The sequence below is a fragment of the Barbatula barbatula genome, assembly GCF_947034865.1.
Source record: "Barbatula barbatula genome assembly, chromosome: 5".
Taxonomy (NCBI): Eukaryota; Metazoa; Chordata; class Actinopteri; order Cypriniformes; family Nemacheilidae; genus Barbatula; species Barbatula barbatula.
Genome location: NC_136769.1, coordinates 14,802,212 through 14,826,515, shown reverse-complemented (window position 1 = coordinate 14,826,515; position 24,304 = coordinate 14,802,212). Strand labels below are relative to the sequence as shown.

General features: G+C 40.4%; 1 protein-coding gene across 1 annotated transcript in view; it reads right to left on the bottom strand.

The window, feature by feature from the left end:
• The window catches only part of plekhh3 (pleckstrin homology, MyTH4 and FERM domain containing H3), a 35,962-nt gene extending 16,077 nt beyond the window's left edge, over positions 1–19,885 (bottom strand). The window contains exons 1-3 of the mRNA XM_079457074.1: positions 19,332–19,885; positions 9,805–9,860; positions 365–453 (exon numbers count right to left, since the gene is read on the bottom strand). Of these exons, the coding sequence (XP_079313200.1) occupies positions 365–453; positions 9,805–9,860; positions 19,332–19,460 (274 nt within the window). The 5' untranslated portion in view covers positions 19,461–19,885. The remainder of the gene's footprint in view (positions 1–364; positions 454–9,804; positions 9,861–19,331) is intronic.
• Positions 19,886–24,304: the final 4,419 nt, after the last annotated feature.

Genomic DNA, 24,304 nt, shown 5'->3' with positions numbered 1-24,304 from the left:
ACACATAGACATCAACATAAAAACTTGATTTTCACCACAGGGGGACAATTTGACTAAACCTGTTTAAATGATTCACAGAAAAAGCAAATAACGGTTTTATAAACATGTAGAAAAGAGAACAAAAGAAGTCTATGGTATGCCCTCATAGATAGCTATACTAGATAGTCAAGTAAACATATGCAGGTATGTAGGCACGAACACAGATATAGTTGATTTACGATGATCTAGATGATCTACAGAATAGACCAGATTGATTTGTAGTGTTTAGTAGTAATTAACAAGACAACAAATGTAACACGCAACGTTCAATCACACGCACCAGTGCATGCAAATTAGCGTTCACGCTGCAGAAATTAATTCTTACCCTTCACGAGCACCTCAGGTTCTTCCTCCATCTTCATCTTACTCTTCTCTGTGATGAGGCTTCTTCTCTCCTCAGAGACCCCCGACAGACTGAACAAAATACACACAGAACACAAAACACATGTCAGCAGAATTCCTACTGTAACCCAGTAACTACTGTACAACCCCCCCTCAGCCCCCAACACACACACATATTCAGGGACACTGGGGTCAACATCACACTTCTGCTGCTAAAACGGACCCTAACACAAACCCAAACCACTTCACATATGCAGACATTTCACATCTCACACGCACACACTGACACAAACATAATACACACACAGCCCTCGACCACCATGGCCATGCAGGCAGGGCTTTATCGGTCTGGCAGCCAGGGAAAAGACCGAAAATAAATGTGACTAAGAGACGCCAAGTACGCTCGCATGCAAAGAAAGAAATAGAGGAAGAGTCGTGGAGAAAGGCTGTGGCCTGGGGCAGTGAAGGGTACAAGCACCAGGAGGTTGTTTGAGCAAGTTCCAGAAGTTACTGGGAAGGATTTCAGTTCGGCTTAGTTAATCTCCAGAGACCCAGCAAAAAAAGGTTGTTCTTTCTAGAAGACAGACATGGCAGATGTAAGCCTTGGTGTGTTTTAAAAGAGAAATCTTGACGCTTTCCATAGACATAATGGTTTTTACAATGTGCAAACTGTATATTCTAAAAACACAATTTAGTCTGATTTATGAGCTGTTATCAACAAGGGGACCAAAAGAATTCCCTACAAACTTCAAATGTACTATTAATACTTGTGGGGACATTGCCGCGAAGGATTCAAATTAGAGATGTACCGATATATCGTCACATAATCGGTATCAGTTGATAAAAGCAATTTTGCATATAAATAATATTCAGAAAATTCAGAAATATTAATTTGATCTTTAGAATTTAGATAACTGGACTTGCTAATATGTTCCTCTTATGAACCATTTGTTAAGTCAATCATCAAGAGACCCAAAACTCATTTCCCCAGGGATCATATGATCATTGATTGGACAGATACTGGCCTGGTGTGAGCACATGATCTGATGGTCAATCTGACACAATTCCCTAAAACAAACTTGGATACTTTCCTTAACAGTAAACTCCCTTTTAGATGTCGCACCATTCTGGTACCGATAAGCCACTTTTCATAATACAAAAAATGATTCGTCACATTACAGAAGTGCAAGGTTTAAGAGTTACAAAATTAAAGCAATTTCTGATCATTTTGAATACTGATATAGCACCAGTCACTCAGACTCACATAGTGATGCTGTATTTGTAATCTGACATCACATCACGACACATCAAGTATCGACCCCTGGGGTGACATGCATATGTCTGAGTATTTTTGTGTTCTTTGAATATCTGTATCCATATCAATGTTCTGTACATTTATTTACAGGTCTGTTTACGAGTGTGTGTGAGTAATGGAGCTTCAGTGGCAGATCACTGTAGATTTGCATCACTCTCTAAGTTGAAGCTCAGACGGAGTCAAGAGTTTACAGACATCTGTCAAAAAGAGAGCGAGAGAGAGAGAGAGTGAGAGAGAGGGAGAGGAAAGAGAGAGAGAGAGAGAGAGAGAGAGAGAGAGAGAGAGAGGGGAAAGAGAGAGAGAGAGAGAGAGAGAGAGAGAGAGAGAGAGAGAGAGAGAGAGAGAGAGAGAGGAGAGAGAGAGAGAGAGAGAGAGAGAGAGAGAGAGAGAGAGAGAAGCACAAAAAGAGGAAGCCTTCATTCGCCGGAGCTGGAATCAGCCGGTCAGAACCGGTTTATGGATCTGAGCGAATCGCTGGCCTCAACAATCCAGTTTGAACAAAAAAACGTTCCTGTGCCTCAGGCATGAGAATAACCCTCATCCTAATCTAGACGGCATTAACAGACTCAGATAAAAACGTACCGAGGTCCGTCTATATCAGGGCCGCTGGAATGGGCTCAGGACACAGTTAAACATACTAGGCTTTATACAGACTTCAGAGGGCAGGAGGATCTCATATATATGCATACGGGGTATAAAAGAGGAGATGAGCTTTATAACTCATGTCTCAGGGGCTGCAAGTGTTTTTATTATCCGTCTAGACTATCAGTAAAACTAAAAATGTTTTGTGAATATGCGGTTGAGAAAAATCCGTGGCGGTGATCTGAAAGGATTAATATTTCAGAGCTAAACTGAAAAGCGGAGCAGCATGAGATGACTGATCCAGGTCAGAGCTAATTCCTCTTTCACTTCCTGACTGTGGAAAGAACCAAAACACTGACAAAATCTAGCACTACACATTAAATTCCACATGAAAACAACTTGCACATAGCAAAGCATGTAATGTAAACAAAAAGCTTCAGACATACTTGCAAAAAGCATACTTCATGTGTTCTGCCCAAACTGACTTTACAATTGGAAATACTGAACATCACTATGGAAAAGAAAACTGGGGAACATGAATAGACATAGCTATGTCTTCAGAGGTATATAAAGTCATTATATAATGAAGCGTTTTGTTTTTATTACCTTGGAATTAGCTATTTCTATCTACATACACCGTGCTGTGCCATTACATGGAATTGACCATAATGTTTCTACAGTAACCCTGAACGAACAAACTGCTCTACAGATCGCGTTTCATGAATAACTTATCTCCTTCGACAAAAAGCGACATCTTTGTCTTATGTCAGCTACGGTAGAATTTTGAAAGGGAGGGGTGGAGTGAGCAACCTCACCACTAGACCAGGTTCACGCTTCTAATAGAAGCGTGGTTATCACTATGGGTTATGAGACCCTGCTCTGAACTTGGTTAGCATTGCATTATGGTGTTGAACGTGTGCAGTGTGAAACAAAGCAGGCTTAAAATGTTATGGTTAGGTCCTAAACACTCAGTTGGAAATTAAACAGTAAATATATTATATCACGAGCTGTTTACAATCAGAGAAACCCTGCGTAAACAGTCTTTTCATTATTTGAGAGAAAAGTTGAAAATGGGCTTTCAACCGCTAAGAGGATTGACGTGCCGACCTGTTTTCTCACTGATGCGGAAGCATGACACAATCAGTTCTTTAAAGCATGCTGCATTTATCCACTGTTGACACCGCAAATATGCAAAAAAGTAAATTAACCCCAGTGTTTAGTATAAAACAGGGTTATTTTCTTAGTGTAAAATGTGAAACAAAAAACCCAGATTACGTTTTAAATGTTACTATTTCGATTGTGATAAGCACTTATATTGTGAAGATTCTGGCAGAGTCATCATTTGTTAATGACTTTCCTACTTCTGTGGAACACAAAAGAAGATATTTTGAGAAATGTCTCATTAGTATTGTGTCCATACAATGGAAGTCAATGGTGGCCAAAGTTGGTTGGTTATCAGCATTCTTCAAAATATTATCTTTTGTGTTCTGCAAAAGAAAGTAATACGTTTAGAATGACATGAGAGCGATTAAATCTTCATTTTTGATTCATCCATCCCTTTAATGTAAAAAGGGTTCTTTGTTTAACCCAAGATACTTTAGGTAAACCTTAATTGTTATAAGCGCAGACACAAACGCAAAATGACATTACCTGCCCTTTTTCTCTGAGATAACACTGTTAGTACAATATCCAAAAGAAAAGCATAAAGAAAGGCAGGAAATAATGACTTTTGGCTTTCTATACAGTGGTGCCCTTTACGAGTGAATAAGTGAGTCTAGATCAATACAAAAACCTTGGACCCTCCGAGCCAGATAACGGGCAACACGTTTACCTGTCGCAAATTACAATTACATTTATGCATTTGCAATTACTTAACAATACCCGCTCCCAAATGACACGAAGTAGGTCACATCTCATTCATACCTCACAATATACACGTGTGCACATACGCAGTCAGATGCACACGCATGCGCACACGTGTCCGCAGTCATTGTGTCTGAACTTGAAATGCCACACCTGAATACAAACACACGGATAAAGCACAGGCTTGGCTTTGGCGTGGTGCGACTGTTTGATCTATTATATAGGATAAGAGTGGTCCTTAGAGTGACATCAGCATGGCACTGGGCCAAACCAGTGCCTGACGCTCCGACTCGGTTATCCTGTCAAGTGACAAGAGAAAATATGTGTTTAAAAGATGTAGCACTGTATTTCAAAATACCAGTTAATCGGGTTTGAATTTATACCACTTTTTGTTAGGAGAAAAGTGTGAAAAATAGCAGTGATCTTCAATCATTCTCAGCAATATTTACAATTGTTGCTTCCTCTGCGTGGGACTAATAAATATTCGTACATGCTTTGTGAATCAGATGTGGAGGCGTGTTTGAAGTTTAAGTCTGGAAATTGTAAAGTAAGGGTCCACTCAATAGTCACAGATGGAACACATGTTTGGACTGGCGTAGTGAATCTGTAGGGGGAGCGAGTGGGCGAGCAAGAGAAGTGGAAGATAAGCGTGTGTGTATTTTGGGTTGGGGAGGGCTTGTCTCCATAATTTCCACAGCTGTCCAATCAAACCCATCCAAACACGACCCGCTGCTGCCCACTCTTTTCCCAAAGTTCACTTCAGTGGCCCCCGAGAGGGGCCTATACAAGCCGACTTCCTGTAAGAGGGAGAGCAAAGCAGGAAGCAATTTGTCATGCAGGATTAAACGACAGGAATAATAGAAGGAGAGGAAAAGTGCGCCTTTCTTCAAATCTAGACATGGGACCCCTGAGGGAGAAACAGCAAGAGAGAAATACATAAACAAGTAAAAGATAATGAGGCTGAGAGAAAAAATAAACAGCTCTGTCAATCAAAGTGAGACACACTGAAGATCTACACATGGATTAAGGAAAAAGATTAAGGGGGTTTTATGGCTCGAATACGTGTTTTTCTGTGGCTTTTCTTGTGTTATAAGTTGCCCATGCATGCATTAGATACGTAAAATAGCAAAAATTGAAGTGTCGGAACAAAAGATGCATTCTATCTAAAAGCGAATGCTCACCCAGACATGCCTGAAACACCTCGTGTAACCACACCCCCACAAATCTACGTCAGTTCATGGTATGACTTGACTAAGACCGCCCAAATGTATACCCTAAGGTGGACGAACCCATCAGTACTATTGCTTTGGAACCTGACGTTCTAAATATGATAAGAGGTGTTGCATTTCCTCCACATGCTTGCAGTATTCGACCAATCACTACGCAGTGGTTAACTGGCGTTTCAGAGAGGCGGGCAAAGAGGAGATACAAACAGCGTGTGGAAAATACCGCGTTTCTATATTCGTTTTAGCCGTGTCATATGACTCCTTTAAATGCAATAAACAGGCACATTCTGAGTTCATGTGTAATATATTTTTTGCAAGGTGAACAAACATTTATTATTTTTGTATTGAGAAAAGCAATGTTAGACCAAAAAACACATTGAGCACTGATGTGATCACGGGAGAAATAAGGAAGCATAAGTCCAGCGGCTTCAAAACCACTGCAATCCAACTCGACACTCTTCACGTCACACACTCCCCCAAAACCAACACATTCTATTTATTCAGCTCTTTTTGACAATCCTGCACGTGAACTAACAACCTCTACAAATGACTGCATGTTTTTAGTAGAATAACGTCATGGAACTGGAAACTCAATGCCGCCTGCCAGTCAGAGCAGTTAATATGAAAAGTGTGTGTAAAGTCTCTCTTACGCTCGCTGTGGCACAGACAGACTAACCTGAACCATCTGTGTTCCACATTGACAGGAAACTGATAAAAGAAATCGAGGGATAAAGAAAAGATAGAAAGGAAGACGAAACATTTCCCCAGATGTCTAAGGAAATCAATGGGAATCCTTTGTGTGTGTATGGGTGTAAATGTGTAAGTTTGACTAAAAACCTCAGATGACTTTCAGTAGGAGAATGATAAACACCTGGACGTCATCAATATGTTGATTAATCAATAGCCATCATAATAAGGATAATAAAGTCGGATATGGACTCAGTTATGTATTACAAACACAAACACACTTTCTAAAACTAAATATTGAAAAGCTATAACACTCTTCTCAATTGTAATTGAAAGGTCCAGTGTATGAAATTTAGCGGCATCTAGTGGTGAGGTTACGAATTGCAACCAACGGCTCACTACACCCCTCCCTCCTCGCTTTTGCAGTGACACAGGATTAAGATGTTGTAACGTTTTCGCTTATTGGCCGAAGGAGACAACGTGTTTTCGAAACGCGCTACTGTAGAAACAACATGGTGAAATCCATTTAAGCGGACCTGCAGTGTATGTAGATAGAAATGACAAGAACCCTTTTTTAAGGAGAAGCCAGGCAGTACAAAAAACATTTCAATACAGAAGTCATGAAAGTCCCAGTGGTCAGCTGTTAAAACAGGAGAAGCACGTTAGCGCCAATCTGTGACCTGTCAGGTTGATTCCTTGAATTTCCCATTAACAGCTGACCAACAGGGAACAGAACAAACACCTATGACCACACATAAGCAGTACACTTTAACTCAGACATCTTTTGTGCGAAATACAACAAAGAACAACCACTTTATACTTTCTAACCTATATGTTGTGACTGAGGATGATAGTGAAGTCTGACCTTCGCTAAAAATAATTTAGTTTACTTAAGAATACTGCCAAAACATTACACTTCCAACCAGCTGAGCAGGACAGAAAGCACTCCGAGTGTGTGTGGGAGGGGGGTTGCTATATTTGTTAGGGACAAATTCTTAAAATGTTCTCACAAATACAGTAAAACTGAAAAAATCTTAATATAAACAGGTTTGTGTGAGGTGTACAGTATCATTATATTTCATAGTAGTTCATGAGAACCCGGTCTGTGTGTATGTCCAATCTGTGAGGAGACTGACCGATTTCTACAGTGATAAAAAAGCCTGAGTCACTGTCTGGCTGAGGCTTTCATGCAAATCTCATCCTGCTAAACACACAGACACAGATGCTCAAGGCTCCACAGTATGCTAATATACTTATGAACTGTGTTTGTCATGAAACTGACATGGAACAGAATCCAGATGCAGACAGCTCTCAACAAAAAACAAAACTTTATTTGACAAGAAGGACAAAACATAACTCAAAATCACTCGAGGGGGAAAACAAGAACAAAACTTTGACTTAAAACTTGACTTAACTTAAAGAGTAAAGGGACAAACAGGGATAAACAAACGATCCACCGAAGGACAGAAAACACAAGGGCATAGACCAATTTGTAGTTTACGTCACGGTTACGTCGCTGCCAGATGCGCGCATCATGGTGGCAGAACAACAGCCGAAATAAACCATGAACATGTGAAACAGTCAAGAAATCTTCTAAAAAAAACGTGTGGTGTTTTGGGGTGTCAAAATGGGAATGCCAGAAAAGATGGGGTCAATTTTTTTAGAATACCACCATTAAAGACGCCATTCCAAGCTAAACGTAGAGGTTAACGGTTACAAGCCATTAAACGGATAGACTGGACTGACGAAGTCAGAATTTTCGTCTCTGCAGTGCTCATTTCAGAACGTAGTTGTTTGTCTTATTTATTGTAGCCCACGTCCTGTACAGCTGGATTTGATGTCGTTGCCGCTGGCTAGGCAGCACGTCGGTCCGCAATACAAAAAAATCATTAGACAAATCCTGATATTTAATATGCTGGACATGACCGCAAAGTACAAAATTGGATCAAGCGATTTGAATGCCTTGAGTTTTTCTTTGGTATAGACACTGGGTTTTTCCACCAGGTACATGAAGATGTCTGGCCACTGTACCTTTGGCCATTTAGTTGGATCTTTTACCCATTGACCTGACAGTTGCTAAGGGTAAGTTTATTAATATAAGATTACCGGTCCTCTACTGGCAAACTGTTAAAATAACTGGAGAAGGTGTCCGGACAATCCATCTTCCTAAACTTTCAATCTGATTTTAGCAGGGAAATTGACACTTTCTGCCACCAGTTAGGCTCCGCCCACAGAATCATGTCACACTGTTTGCAAACAAAACATTGGTCTATTAAATAGGAGAGGAACAACAGGGCTTGAATTAATAATGGGGTAATGAATAAGGAAACAAAGGCTAAGACGCAAAATGGAAAGCACAAGGCAACTTATAAGAAAACGTGTTAAACGTATGACGTTAATATTTCTATGCTCAATTCACTCTGCCAGGGTTTTCCGAAAGTTTTTTCTTAACATGGATTACCGTTTCATAACTAGGGTTCTTTTTCCCTTATTGGACAATTCTCCAGAAAAAGCATGCCCACGCGTCATCCAGCGAGAGAAAGAGTACGCCCACACTTCAACCAGCCAGAGTGAGAAAGAGCACGCCCATCAATGCCGCTTCACTCGGCTGACGGAAGTCTAACTGTTTTTGTCAAACTAAGTCATATGTCTGTGTTTTGTTGGCAATCTATGTGTATGTCTAAACAATGTAAACAACACAATCTTAAAGTGAATCAACAGATATGCAGGGATAATGTGATGATGGATTGTGTGCTTGTGCTATAGTTCCTTCCCCCCTCTGCCTTCAGGAGCTCAAATTTATCCAGAAATAATCCTACAGCTGTATCTGTTTTTTATACATTTTATCAAACTAAAGACTCCTGGAAGATACGAAGTATACAGTAAAGATATTCAAGATTAATATGAGATGTGTTACCTCATCTTTAACATCGATCAATCAGAAGTACTTTCTGTTTGATTGTTTGTCCTGAGACACACCCAGAGTGTGTCACAGTCAGGCTGGCCCACATACCAGTGTCTTACAAGTGACTATATAACCTGATGTTCTAAATGTCTGTTGACGTGTGTGCTTCTGATAGTGATAATAAACAAAGATGGTGTGCGTTTGAAAACAGAAAAGACAGATTGTGTCCCTGTTGAAAAAACAGCATATGCTGGGTTAGATATGTTTTGATGCTGGATTGCTGGTCTGTGCTGGTTTAAGCTAGTCACATGCTGGTTTAAGATGGTAATATGCTGGTTCTTCACCAGCTTAAACCAGCACATGAAAAGCACATGACCAGTACGTGATCAACTTAAACCAGCACAAACCAGCATCAAAACATACCCTTTTTCAACGGGGGTGGAGTATTGAAAGTCCCTTAGCTCTACACCCATAATGCACTGGGAGAATTCAAAGAAATACACTTCTAAGAAACACAAATCAATACATAATCATACACATGCAAACATTATATTTATTAGAGTACTGTGCCCTACAAATTACGTAACACAATAACACTAGCATACAAATAAACACACACACACAGTTGAGTCTACACTAACAAAATGAAATAGTCGCATAAAATCTCTGAATTCTTATTGTCTATCCCCTATACTCCTTACGTTTTTGGGGGTTTTAGATTTTCATTATTGACATATTTTGTTCATTTTCTTACATTATATGTTGGCTGTTCCCCAATATGTAGATGGTTTAAGATCCACACACATCCACACAAATTCTATATCAACATTAGCTTCTGTACTCACCAGGGAGTGCCGTTGACTGAGCGGGTGGGCGGAGTCAGGGTGACCTCTTGCTGCCCCTGTAAAAGAACAAGGACAGAACACATGAGCATCTGGCAGGTATCGATCCCTCCACTTCCCTTCCAGTAAACAGTACTGAACATATTCTCCAAGGCTCTGCAGTCAATGGAAAACATTAATGAGTTCTGTTTTGCCTTCTTTCATCAAAATATTATTTAATAAACTCGCTTTGTACTATGACGAAACTTTGTTATACATTAAACATTAAACATGTTATGAAACAACTGGATTTTGTATTATGGTTTGACATTCTACCAAATATGCGCCACAGGCATACATTTAAATTCTTTGTCGTCCTGACTGACTTTGAATACCGTACACAACTGGTACTCGACAGAGTTCTAGACTCATAAACTAGCCATTGGAGTTGTTTTGGCAGTTGACGTCGGCGCAGGTGATTGACAGTGTGGCGGGCAAGGGTTGGAGAGGACATCCGGATTCCTCCGTGCATTCTTTGGGTCTGGCTTCCCCTGTACCCTCTCAGAGCTCATAGTGAAGAGAAGAACTGCAGCTGGAATCCAGGAAAGGTCAATCGGGATGACCTTGAAACCCTTTGAAGTAGCTCAACATGTCTAACTATGAGCAAATGTACCATTTGGTCTGTTAGTAATGGCAAAACTTTGAAGTTGCTTAAAGGCAAAAGGCTCATGTAGCCAGACCTCAACGCGTTTCGAAGCTGAAACTGCCCCAGAACCACCCACTAGGAAGAGCTATTGGACTGACACTGGTAAAGTTCCCAGTCACAGCTCCTTTTGATTTTGACTTGCATGAAAAAACTAGATGCCTTGGCACTCATTTCCACGCAAATAACTGTATAGAAAACTGTAGATGTAAAATAACCTTCTATGCAGACCAGATGTATTACTACCCTCTTGTCAATTCAAACCTATATGATATTTTGAACAATATTGTTAACAGTCCCACATTGACCTACGTTGGTTTTGTGTCCATATACTGTAATAGAAATAAATGGGGGCCAGTGCAGTTCGATTACCAACTTTCTTCAAAATATCTTCTCTTGTGTTCTGCAGAAGAAAGAAGGTCATGGAGAATTGAAATGTCAAGAGGGTGAGTAAATGATGACAGAATTTTCATTTTGGGGTGAACTACAACTTTAAGCTTCCAGAGAAGAATCGTTGTTTCCGCACAGAGGTATGAGCCATACGTTTCTTTACTGAAATCTAAAAGTCTCCCCAAGTTGAAAAAACCCTTCAGCCCATTGTGGATATAATGCTGAGTGATACAAAACTGACCGCACTTCCTATTTGCCATTCGATACTGACAATTTGGAGACTACCACACACACACCATAACAATCGAAATAGGGACTTTCCACTGACCTCTTAAGATCTAAAACTAAGCTAATTAAGTGTTGCCCATTCATACTCTTAACCCCGAGTTTTCAAGTATTGCTATTACTTTTTTACAGTCAAGACATACAATAGCATCTCAATGCGAAATAAAGAAAACTCCATTGACTGACCGTGACAGAGTAAACTTGCAATATCTAGGCTTGGAGAATGGGGATGGACTCCCAAGGAACCAGATAGCAATACACCAAAAACCATTCAAAAACCATACTAGCTAGTACCATACCACATCCCTAGGTCCAATTATGAAGGCACATGGGTTCTAATACCATTTTTATGAAGGTCAAACACAGCTTTTCAGCCAGATGACCCCACCATCTCTGTCAGTGTCTCTGCCTGCCTTCTGGACATCTCTTCTTGGATGAAAGAGCATCACCTACAATTCAACCTCTCCAAGACAGAACTCCTGGTTACACCTGCCCAACCCTTAATTGAACACCAACTTACCGTTCCGCTCGGATCCACAACTACAACACCCACAAAGTGATGTTCGACGACCAGCTGAAATTCACCTCCCACATCACAGCAACCTCTGGTCTACATCCCCTCCCATCGTCTTCGGTCTGAAAATGAGCGACCCTGGTGCCATCACAGCTAGGCACCAAATCGCTTGCAAAAACCATTATTCATTCGGTTGCCCTGTGGTGGTATGGACTGCCATTCTCCACCCGAACTGCAGCATCCTTCACAACTTTCAAAAAACAGCTCAAAACATACCTGTTCCTCATTTATTTGACTAACAAATAACTGTCTGTCTTGTGTCAAACAAGCTTACTCCAGCTTTAATCCTCTCAGTAGCATGGCCTTGTAAACTAACGGTACTGTTTAACATGCTGACAAAATGTTTATATGCTCTTGTAAATTGCTGTGGATAAAAAGCTTCTGCCACAAGAATAAATGTAAATGTAAGCCCGGAAACAACCTTAAAGGGACAGTTCACCCAAAAATTCAAATTCTGTCATCATTTACTCACCCTCAAGTTGTTCCAAATCTGTATACATTTACAAAGATATTTGGAAGAATGCTTGTAACCAGACAGTTCTTGGCCACCATTGACTACCAAAGTAAAAAGCAGTAAAGTTTGCTTCAAAATATCTTCTTTTGTGTTTAAAAGAACAAAGACATTTATAAAGAAATTTCCCCTACTATGGTAGTCAATATCTTAAGAAGGGAATTAAACCATCAGTCATTTAACCTCTTTATGAACTATTTTGGCCATGAAAGTAGTCCCCAAAAGGCTTTTCCAACTTGGCTAACTTGGGACATTTTTCAGCAATTTTGTTACTAGGTCATAAAACGCACGCATCCATCCACCCTGAAACAACTGCACCTAGTAACATCCCCTCTTCTGTGTTATTTAAGTTGGCAGTGGATTCAAGCACCCGCACTTAGCAGTCCTGGCCGGTCGGCTGCTTCAGGCAAAACATAACATTCAAAATGAGGGCCAGTCTCTGAACTGACAAAGAAACAGAGAGAGCTTTTGTGATCCAACCTAGTTCTGCCCCACCCATCCCCCCTGGACCAACCCTGCCCGTACCGCAGACCCTGCACACCCAGTGGACAGTAAACACACACTCTGTCCTTCCACGCTAGGAGATCTGATGTTTGCTTACATTACATGTTAAAGGAATAATTCACCTAAATCTTAAATGCTCTGTCATTGTAAATTTCGTTTCAGACCTGTATGACTTTGCCAGAGTGGATTTAAAACTGAGCAACAGTATACCAAATGGCATGAGGGTGAAAAACAATGACAATCTTTCTTTAGTACAAAAAATATAAGTACATATTGTTGGTATAAGAGAGGAAGAAACAGAGAGCATTATCCTTGATCTGCTTTGATCTGTGTCCACAGTATTAAACTAAAGTACGCAAACAGCGAAGCATCCAATACCTTCTGGGAGGTGAAGAGTACAGACCACATATATATAAGTGTCCCGAGGGATTCACTTGGCTTTTGCACTACGGCCAACAATTTTCTTGTGAATGGCATGGCATTCAATAACGCCACTGTTTCACCATACACGCAGCAAGCAATTTGCAATAAATACAGTTTATGAGCGGATTCTAGTTAAAGTTTATTTCCAGGAAAATTACAAGGAGGCTCGTTTACAGAACCGTGTATTTCTACCCACCGAGATGACCATCCCATCTGACCCCGTCAACCGCCCACCCACTGTCAGGCACGGGCTGCAGTGCCACGCTCGGCTGTGGGTTCCTCTTAATGGCTGGTATGTGTTGGCACTCATTCAGCCCTTTGGTCTAGTGACTCCGCGAGGTTAATCAGAATCGATCCCGGCTGTAAACTGACTCATTCCAACTGCTCCACATCAGCTGTAATTCTAGCCCCTCCTCACCTTGACCCCTTTCACAGACACGCACCTTAGTGTGTGTGTGTGTGTGCCTAAGTCTGAGACTGTGTTCTGCGGAGTCATGTTTCAGGGTTTTGGCAAGGCCTTGAAGGAACGTTCCGTGCCGGGCCAGGGGCTCCCGGGGGTCAAGAAGCTAAAGTGCCAGCAAGACAGTGCTTTTCTTACACAAACACTTTCAAAGAAATGGCAAACATTCCATTTTATTGAGAATAACATAGTGGGATCCAAAATTCTTTCTTCTACTTTTTTTTATTTTTATAATTTAATAACATTTTCTTTTATTGAAACTTTATGCAGCAGATCAGTTTGAAGTAAAAGTAAAAAAAAACATAAATCAACATGAAGTTACGAATGTCTATTACTTGACATGTTGACAGGAAACACCTGAGCTGGCGCAACACTACAGAAGCTTACTGTCAATTCTTTTGTAATATAAGCTGCAATCCATAAATTTTGCCGTAACTTTCATCACTGAAACTGAAATGACCAGAGGGTGAGTAAATGATGACAGAAATTTCTGAATTTTTTAAGCTTCCAGAGAAGGATAATCGTTTCATGTATAAAATAACATAAGTATGTCATACTGTTCATTATTGTTCACTTGTTAAATACATTATTTTTCTACTATTAAATTAATAGATAATCCATCGTTGGGAAACCTTGAATTATTCTCCTATTCTGAGGCACATGTGACAGGTTAGCGGCAAAATGACGCTTCACATGACTAATGCACTTTATCTTCTGTAGGCACATGATAGCCTTTTTTATAGCTTTTCTGATAAACAGACTGACTGAAATATAGGTCATAATACTATGCTTTTTTTTTGTTTAACCCTGTCTACATTAGTGAACATCAGTAAATAAAGAGGGTTGGAATGACTGGGGGATGTGAGTAAATGATGACAAAATGTTCCTTTTTGGAAAAACTACTACTTAAAAAGAGAGAGGGAGGTGAGAATGAGGGTAACAGGTGTTGTAGAGTGAAAGAGGTTTGTATAATGAGACTTGGTTAATGTTCAACCAGGGTGGAGAGGTACCATAAATGTCAGACAGGCTCAGCAGGAGAGACTGAGATGTGTCATTAAACCTCTCTCAGTGTTTCCCATTTTACCCGTAATTTTGCTTCCCTTATAACACTAGTGTACGTGCATGTCCTTTAAGACCAAAAATTCAGAGTTCAAATACAGACGACTTTCAGGGATGTACGAATTTCAGGCTGTTACTTTCTTCCACAGCGAGACACTTCCTCTGACATTTCAAGAGTTGACTGCACTAAAAGCATATCTTGAATAGAGTGGGGGGTATGAAGGCCGGGAAAGGTATGGCGTGTGAGCGGGACCTTTGGCAGGAGGATACCAGGATGAGGAGCTAGATGAATCATCCAGACAGGAGATGCTGTGATGGGTTCGTTCCATAGCTCACTTCTCTTCCTGTATCCCGAGAGACGGGGATTGAGTAAGCAGGCGGAAATGCCGCCGCTTTGCCAACCACGGGCCACTGGAGCAGATGTTAGTCTGTGCCTGTACGTTTTTTCTTTGGTTCTACCCTTAGGGGACTTTTCGGGACAGACGAAACTCGTAACAAACCACAATTTATCTTTTTCTTGTTCCGAGTTGTTAGATCAAAATATCACCACAATGTTTTTTTATTTTTTAATGAAGGTATCAGTCTAAGCCTTTATGTGTTTATGTTTACATAACAGTTTATCCAAGTTACTGCGTGTTGCTGGAAAAACCACGACTTAAAAGTGAAAACATAAGGGGAAAAACATGCGATTACAAACAAATGTAGCGTTATGGAAAATTCGCTTATTTTGCCCACATTACTGTGTTAAACCTCAATTTAAGCCTGCATAGCGAAACATTTTGGCTCGTCACGGCGGGTGTGGGGGAAATACCATTACAAGTGCTCTGCGGTTCTACCGTTATACATTAACAGCACTGAACCTCTGCCAGCAAGTCCTGCCAGTTTGTGTTTCTTTCCCAGGATGCCCTGCTCCTCACCCCAACAGCTGCAGAGGGCAGGGTTTTTGGTGTCATAACATCTTGAAGGCACAGAGCGAATGTCAAAAAAAGGAAAGTTTTGTGTTTCCTAAGAAACATGGAGGAGTGAAGAGAGCGATTGCTCTAAAATAGGCAAGAGGGGGGAAGAACGTGAAGGACAAACAGAAGCTGTCTTTCAGCTCACCCGCTGTCTGTTTGACCAGCTTGGTTGGGGGGCAGCTGTTGACGTCAGAGCTTTACACATGGAAGGACAGTTCCCTGAACCATCACTGTACCGCTGTACCATCTATAGTATCCAGGTTCAAAAGACCTTTAAAGAATAGTTATATCCTGAAATTAAAATCTGGGCATTGTTTACTCACCCTTCTGTAAGAGCAAACCTGTACCTGGAACTAAAAAAGGATACATTTCTCTCTTTTACAGAAACAGTTCATAGTGACTACACCTCTGTTAAAGGGATATTTTACCCAAATTTTTCATTTACTCACCTTCGAGTTGTTCTAAAATGACTACCATAGTAGGAAAATAATATTTTTTTTGTTCAGTTAAACTCAAAATAATATATTTTGGAGAATTTAGGACAGCAAACAGTTCTGGGGCACTTTTTACTACCATTGTCATTTTTCAATGGGGTCTCAGAAGTGTTTGGTTACAAGCATTTGTCCAAATATATTTCACTGTGTAAAACCAAAGAAATAAATGTATACACATTTTGAACAACTAGAAATTGAGTAATTCAGGACAGAATTTTCATTTTTGGGTGAACCATCCCTTTAAAAAAGTAATTTGTTGCACTTTAAAATAAAATGTATAACTCAAATAAATACAAATAAAATTGAATTAAATATAAAATATCCTTCTTTGAAAACTGTATTTTAAAATTAGAAAAAAATTTGATCAAGAGGATGCATTCGGCTGCGGTCTCCATCGGCAGAAACAAGGACCGTTAACAGTCGCTGTACAGAGGAAGTATCCAAACACACACATATGTCTGTGGGGTCCAACCACCTGCTCGAGTGTGTGCCATTTAGTGGGCTGGGTGCAATGGAGGAGGTCTTTGTGTAAACACAACGGTGGAAGTTTCCAGAGAGGGCTTTCCCAGTCTTCAGTCAAACCTGGCCAAATTCTCTCGGCACCTTCCACGTCTCCAAAGCATTTCCTATTCAGCAATTATCGCTAAGAGTGAAAGCTCAGCTTTCGCTCAAGTATCTGATTTTATGTCCCACCAGGGGAGAAAAGCTTCCCGCTAATATTTCATCATGATGAGGCAGAAAACATCAAGCGATCTGGCTACAGCGATTGAAACTTCCTACAGCACTTGTGTGAAGTCACTTTTACTTTAATCAATAAACTGATTTAGCTCGCAGAGGATAAAGCTATTACAGATGATGCTAAAGGTCAACACTAAGCCAAGGGATTTGCTATCATTAAAGTACATGGAGGAACTGAAATGCCAAATAGATCTTAAAAAGTACAAACATTTTATTAAACATAGAAAATAGGGTGGATTTCAATACAAAAAACATTTATAATAAATACCTCCAAATACAATACAAAACCTCACAATATCTATCAAGACAACGTGTAAGTAAGCAGCAACCAGCGAGTCTCCTGCAGAGGACATCTGAGGATGCTTGGGTTATTGATCCTGCCGGGCAAGAGGAGGAAGTTTGGTTTTGCAGATGCACTCTAGATATCAATATCTTTGATCAGTTATCAATGATGACACCGTGGCATCGGTGATAAAAGCAAAAGTAAATTCTGGTGCAACATCCCTGTCACATAAAGAATGGCTCATGTGCCCTAAAACAATGACTCGACAAATAGAAATCGTATCACAAAAGCCATTCAAACAGTCAGAGCCGATTGAGTCTTTAAGCTTCTTCTACACTGGTAATCACGATACCTAAAGATGCAGTAGACTGTCGGTTGACTCTGTAACATTATCTAACGGTTACATTACACACAACGAAGAAAGACCGGTTCAATGAGTATACTCCACTAAACTGGGGTGGGGAGGGGGTATATTGACCTATTAACCTCCTATACACTCATTACTCAAACATACAGAAGTCCTTTACACAGGCGGTTAACAGCGAAATACTTATACGGGGAAATAGGGGGATTATTGATTTTAGGGTGATTTGTCCGCAGAGGAAAGACACAGAATGAGCTGTTAAAGATTGAGGTGGGGACAGATAAGAGGTCAGTCCATCACGCAAAGGCCCTCAGGCTGTTTCCTATATTGATTGGCCCTGTGTATGACTGAGCCACACATGTAACACACAGTTACACAATATATGACTCCTGATTAGAAAACCAACGGGAATCTCATTTATGACTCTATGTGTATAAGTCCAGACATGTCATGTCAATAGCATTTCGTATCTGCTTATCTTAGGAGTGATATGGACTGTAGGCTTGGGAAAAACCAGGGAATAAATGGGTGTGGGTCATTGGAGAAAGTGTGTATTTTACATCTCATGATAAATTGTTTGAAAAAGCTTGAAATGTCTGCTTTAAACCTAATTTGTGTACTTAATTTGCAAAAATGTGTGTGTGTGTGTGTGTGTGTGTGTGTGTGTGCGTGCGTGCGTGCGTGTGTGTGTGAAAGAGAGAGAGAGAGAGAGAGAGAGAGAGAGAGAGGGGTTAGTTGGCTGTTGCAAACCTACTTCAGTCTAAAAGTCGGGATCAATACCAGAGAGTTTTACTGACAGAGTAGATATTTATAAATATTTTATCATTAGGATGTGTTCAGTTGCACAGAGGTGTAAAATAGACGGGGAATTGGACTGCCGGCTCAGCTGAATCCACTTGACTATTCTTTACATCTCACAGTAACCCTTTCATGTTCCCTGTTCTCTGATTTGTACTTTTCTTTTTTTAGCACACAAGGTTCCTATACAGAGACAGGATACTAAATTAGCTGTTAATTAAACATAAACAACAGGCTTTTGTGTGAGATCAGTGGACATCCATTGATATGCGTGTATGTGGCCCTCGTTAAAGCTGCAGTGTGGGGACCAAATGTAATGTAGGTAATATGCGATATGTAAGATAGTAAAACACGTAATGTTTTACTATGCAGGGACACTTTTAGTCCCGATGAGGGAAAAAACATATATATCAAACTAATTGATGCTGTATTGAACATGTACAAACACAGAAATGGGTTTTGGGAAATATAACATCGTTATCCATAGAGTGTCCCCATACAAAACGGTAACCAAACAAGAGTGTGTGTGTGGGGGGTGTGTGTGTGTACTTGTCTAACGACCAAAAATGAACTGCTTTTTTGTTGCCAAAGATACACCTTTAGGACTACTGTGAACTCCTTAAAACACATACACGCATAGTGTTTATACATAAAAGTCTTAAATCATTGAAAGCCTGTATATGTGAAACATACAGTAGCCTATATTGTATATATACTGTATGTTTAAATAAGACCTGTAAAACTAGTTTTGCAAGAATCACTTTGGTGTTTCCTAATAATAACACGATTTCCAACACGACTAAACCAATACTGTATAAAGAAAATCATAATTCAGGTATATAAAAATATTTCCTTTAAGCCAGACTTCTTAACGTCTGTCTACTTCGAGCATTATAAGCATCGCAGGTGCGTGCAGAATGCGTCGGAACGCGTCTGTGGTTTCAAAAATGCAGTCTTTGTAGTCAGCTCTGTAAAAATGTGCAGCACAACCTTAGTTTAATCTACATACCCGTCCCGTTTGCCCGTCCTGATTGCGTAACTCCAAAGACTCTTCCTCCTCTTTCTCCCCATGGTCTCGAGCCAACAAACTGAAGCCTTGTCTGCAGCACACCAGCCAGCAAAGACCCGGCAAAGGCATTCAAATTACGGCGTGTGGTCCAGTCTCGATCGGTAAATGTCCCGTGATATCCACTGTCCCGGTGCTCTCGCGCGAGGGGTCAGATGGAGTAGTCGCATGAAACGTCCTGTTCCAGGACAATGCACTCCTGAAGATGGATCCCGAAACAAATAAACAGGAAATGATAGAAAAATAAACGCAGAGTAAATAAGAGCAACGCACTCTTGGGGGAAAAGTAAGGCTTTGTGCTCTCTCCTTTCGGGATTTGTGTGACGAAAATGACAAATAGTAACGATGGGTCTGTCTGACGGAGTAAATCCAAACACGTGTCCAATTTGAGCAAAGAGTGACTGAAATGAAGTTTAATATGCTGTATGCACCGCGCTGTCTTATCCGCTTCTTTCTCGTATGCTTCTTCTGGATGTCAGCGGCATGCAGACTCGTTCAGTAGCGTGAGTGACGGGGGCGTGGCGTATCACCCCATGTGTTAACGCTCGGAGGATGATTGGCTTACAGCGCACACGCCCAGAAAATGCTCCGCCTCCGGCTGACTGGCTGCGCAGTGCACATGTGAAGCAGAGCATTTCAGGAAATGGAAGCAATTCGTTGGCTGAGGGATTAGAAACGACTCTGAAGGTTCATTGCTTTAACAAATGTCAAATGCCCATACTGAACCCTCAAATGATGACCATAGACAGGCAATTAGCATATTTTAACAAGCTGTCTGGAGTTTGTGCCAGTTAATAATAACAGGATGTAAATTGCATGCTAGATTTTATGCAGCCTTGTACCTGTCCCTAATGTGGGTAAACTCATGTGACTGGCAATGTAAGATTCAGCTTCTTTTATTTGGATAAAACTAGGATGCGATGACTGTGCAGTTGCATTTACAAACAAGTGTGAAGTTCTGGGCAAGGGAGTCAATGAGCACTTTGTGTTTCTGTGTGCGTTGGGGGTAAGATAGTCTCCTGAAACACATTACTTGCCTGAATGAAAAGCAGATGGACTCCTTTATTCCAGGAAACTCCCGTCACGAGAGGCTCTGAAGAGAGGGACACAGACAGAGAAGGAAAAATATGATATGATCACCAGAAAGACGTTTCGTGTAGCTTCCAACAGCTCTGAAGATCCCCTTCATTTTTTTCGTCTGTGCAATTTCTGTTTTCTGTAAAGCAAGAAGCAAGTGATTACACCAAAATCCCTTTTACATCTCTTTAAAAAAAACTTTTATGTTAAAAAGTTAAAGTTAAAACGGAAATGAAAATGCAAGAAACGTTCATAATTAGATAAACCAACAGAACAGTCAAGTCTGTTTCTTGTATTGCAATTCGTGCAGTGGATTTTTGTCTCAAAGCAGCTATTGTCAGTCCACGGTGATAAAGACAAAGGCTGCAAGAAATAAAGGATGAGGCTTGAAGAAATGATCTCTCTAAGATGTTTAGATGAAGTGGGACAAAGAGGTGAACCAAACTCATCTGGAAAAGCCCGTCCTCCTCTGGTAAGCAACTTATTACAATAATTGGCCATTGGCCAAATCTGATTTAGTTACATAGAATGTAGAATTTTTGTCTTTGAATAGTTCAATTCTGTTATTAAGACAACGATTAAGTGTCAAGTCACGGTTAATATCTCCATCGTAACCGATTTCTCATTGGGAGTATGTTTTTACCAACTGCGCCTCAAAGTTTTATTTTTCCATCACACACATTGTCAGTTTTTCCACTCTTACCCTAATCCTTATTTTCCTTCAGTCTCACGCAGGACCCTGCTCATTCACTCAGTCATGTACACCCATAAATCATGCTTTCGAAAAACAGACCAAACACACACCCTCGCTCGCACATATGCACGCTGATGACACATGATATTTTTCAGGGCCCCTCTGTGCCTTCTCTCTCTCTCTCTCTCTCTCTCTCTCTCTCTTTGCCTTAATTTCCTCTCGTTTGCTCTGCTCAACTCTACTGACTCTCTCCACACATTCATCACTCTGCAAGCTGGCCCTTCTGTTTGTCTTCAAGTCTGCCGTGGCTTTACCAAACACACTTGCACGTAAACGCACACTCCCACACATTGTGAGGAACATGGCATGCAGTGTGCTGTCCAATGAATGGCCACCTGCATTCTCCCTATTTCCTCTGTAGTCTCCTCTTTTTTTTCTCTCTAACACAGCACAGTATTATTTTCCTTGCGGCTCCTTCCTCAACTACTTTCCTGTCTTCTCGTTTTCCCCGTCATGGAGCGTCAGACCTGCCTCCCACCTGACCTGCTCCTGGAACAGATATTTTATTTTTAGAGCGCTCTCTCACTTTCTCCCTCTTTCTTCTCTGCCCACGCTAAGATGAAAAAGGGAGTCTTGTGTCTATATATGGCTTGTGAGAGAATGAGGTTTACAAGAAAAAACTGACTGTCATTATCACACCCATCTTGTGCGCCGAAAGACAAGGGAGTGAGAGGATTTTGGTTTTCAGTTTTCTGTCTCAATTTCACATTGAATACACCCTTGGAGCCCTTGAATGTAGGTTTCAGGGGTCTTCTTTCGGTTTTCAGTTTTGATACAACAGATTTGCACTACACTTAGATACCAAACTCCATGACCATTTCAACAAATTGTTTATTTAATAAAATTATTATACAACAAAAAATACATTAAATAAAATATAAATTGTTTTATTATTAGACACTAGCCAAACACGAACTGGAACTGGGGGTCAGATCAAATGGTCTATTGTTAATATGATAAACATATGAATAAAGTTTGTTTACACAGCCTACATTTTAACTTTTGTGAGTAATTGTATTTAGCATAATAAAAAGACACCATTCAATTGCATTGCATTAAAGGTCCAGTGTGTCATTTTTGGGAGGATGTTCAGAAATGCAATATAACATATGTCTTCAGAGGTGTTTAAAGACCTTACATAATGAAGCCTGGTGGTTTTATTATCTTAGAATGAGCCATTTCTATCTATATAAACTGCAGATCATCTTAGTTCATCATGTTGTTTCTACTGTAGTCCTAAACAGAAAAACTGCTCTACAGAGAGCATTTCATAAATTAGTTTTCTCCTTCTGCAAAGAAGCGAAAATGTGACAACATCTTAGTTCTGTGTCAGCCGCCATTGTGCTTCGAATTCACTGCTAGATGTCACAAAATTTCATACGCTGGACCTTTAAATCGAGGAAAGTTAACAAAATATTATTCTTTTTTGGAGTATGCATCTACAGAGATGATCTACTGCTGTCCACCAACAAAAAAACTACCAGTAAAAAGTTTAGGATCGCTTGACAAAATGTTACTTACAATTGCCCAAATAAATTCATCTCAAGGTGTTTGTTTCAATGTTTAAAACCACATTTGTAGACAAAAATATAGTTGTGCCAACATTTTAATTTCTTTCATTAGAAAACTATATTTCTCTAAAAAATATTTCGAAATGATAAACTGGGTCAAATTAATGAATTAAAATCAGCCAATAAGAGTCTAGCATAGATGGAAATTCTTTCAGTGTTTAAAAACATCCCAGGTTAAGACCTCAAGAGGCTAGATGATACAATTTTGTAATTTCTAGGCAAAGGGTGAGTACTATGAATATGCTAAAATGTAACAGAGTTCATTTATTTTTCATGCTTTTCATCTCAAGATTCCCACAGTTCCAATTCTGATATTCTATGATTTTGATTTCTAAAATGTGGGGGGGAATCTAAATACAGCATGAGTAGGTAAGAAAACAATGGTAGTCTATGAGATGTCCTAAGTAATATAACAGTGTTGTGGGTCTTTCCCCTCTCTATGTCTCTCTGGAAAGAGAGGTGTCAGTGAGAGGGCACATAGAAGAAAAAAATATTCTCTCCATAAACTATTGACCTCTGATCCCATCCCCCTCACCTCCCTTCATGGTCTCCATTACTTCAGCTTCAACCCCAGTTCCTCCTACTCTCCCCTTCCCAAATGCCCTTCTCCTCTCACAGAACCCCAGTTGCAGCCCTTGTGCTGTTCTGTTTAAGGAAGTTGTTTTACTCTTGAGAAAGAATGCGAGTCTTTCCTTTTCTGCACGCTGTGTCCAGTTAATGCCATTCAAAGTGAACATCCTGGCATTTCCTTCAGATAAATGTTTCTTACAGTCACCGTAATGACAGAGCAGGATCTGAGAAATTTCTCTGCTATCTGATAGTGGCTGATTTCTGTCCATTGTGAGTCGGCCTAGAAAATTAAAGGCAGAAAGCAGGACATAAACAAAAGCCTTATCAATGTCTTGAATCGGAGTCATACAACAATAACCAGGAAGAAACAGACAGATATGTGTGTGCATAAGCAAACACAGACACAAATTTACGTAGGGTTGGTTGAAGCACATGAGGAATGAGACAAAACAGTGGCAAAGCAAAACAAGCAGGGAGAAAGAACCTGCATCCAGATGCCCTCATGCTGCACGGTATGTGCACACCAAAGAGGGAAAAAAGATAAGCCCGACTGGAATGCTCACCTCACTTTTCTTATCCTCTCTTGACAAAATGTTTGTATTTGATTTTGGAAATTACAAAATGATCACTTTATCGCGAAACACCAGGCCTGGACTTATTTTTGCCGGCTCGTGAAACTGTGAATGTCCTCTGTAATGTGTCTAGCAGCATTCAAATGCCAGTCTGTTTATGCATGTGTTTGCAATTACACTGATATTCGTGGAATATGCTTCCTTAAAAGAGCTTTATTACTGGTGTGCGTGTGAGCAGAAGTGCACGGACCAGAACTGTAGGGTAGACCCACTGGTTATTAAGAGTTAAGGAAGGGTGGGCAGTCATCCAGAGGCCTTGCTCTATTTATAGCCTTCAGACTGTGTGAAAGTACTCAGAACTCTGCTGACAAA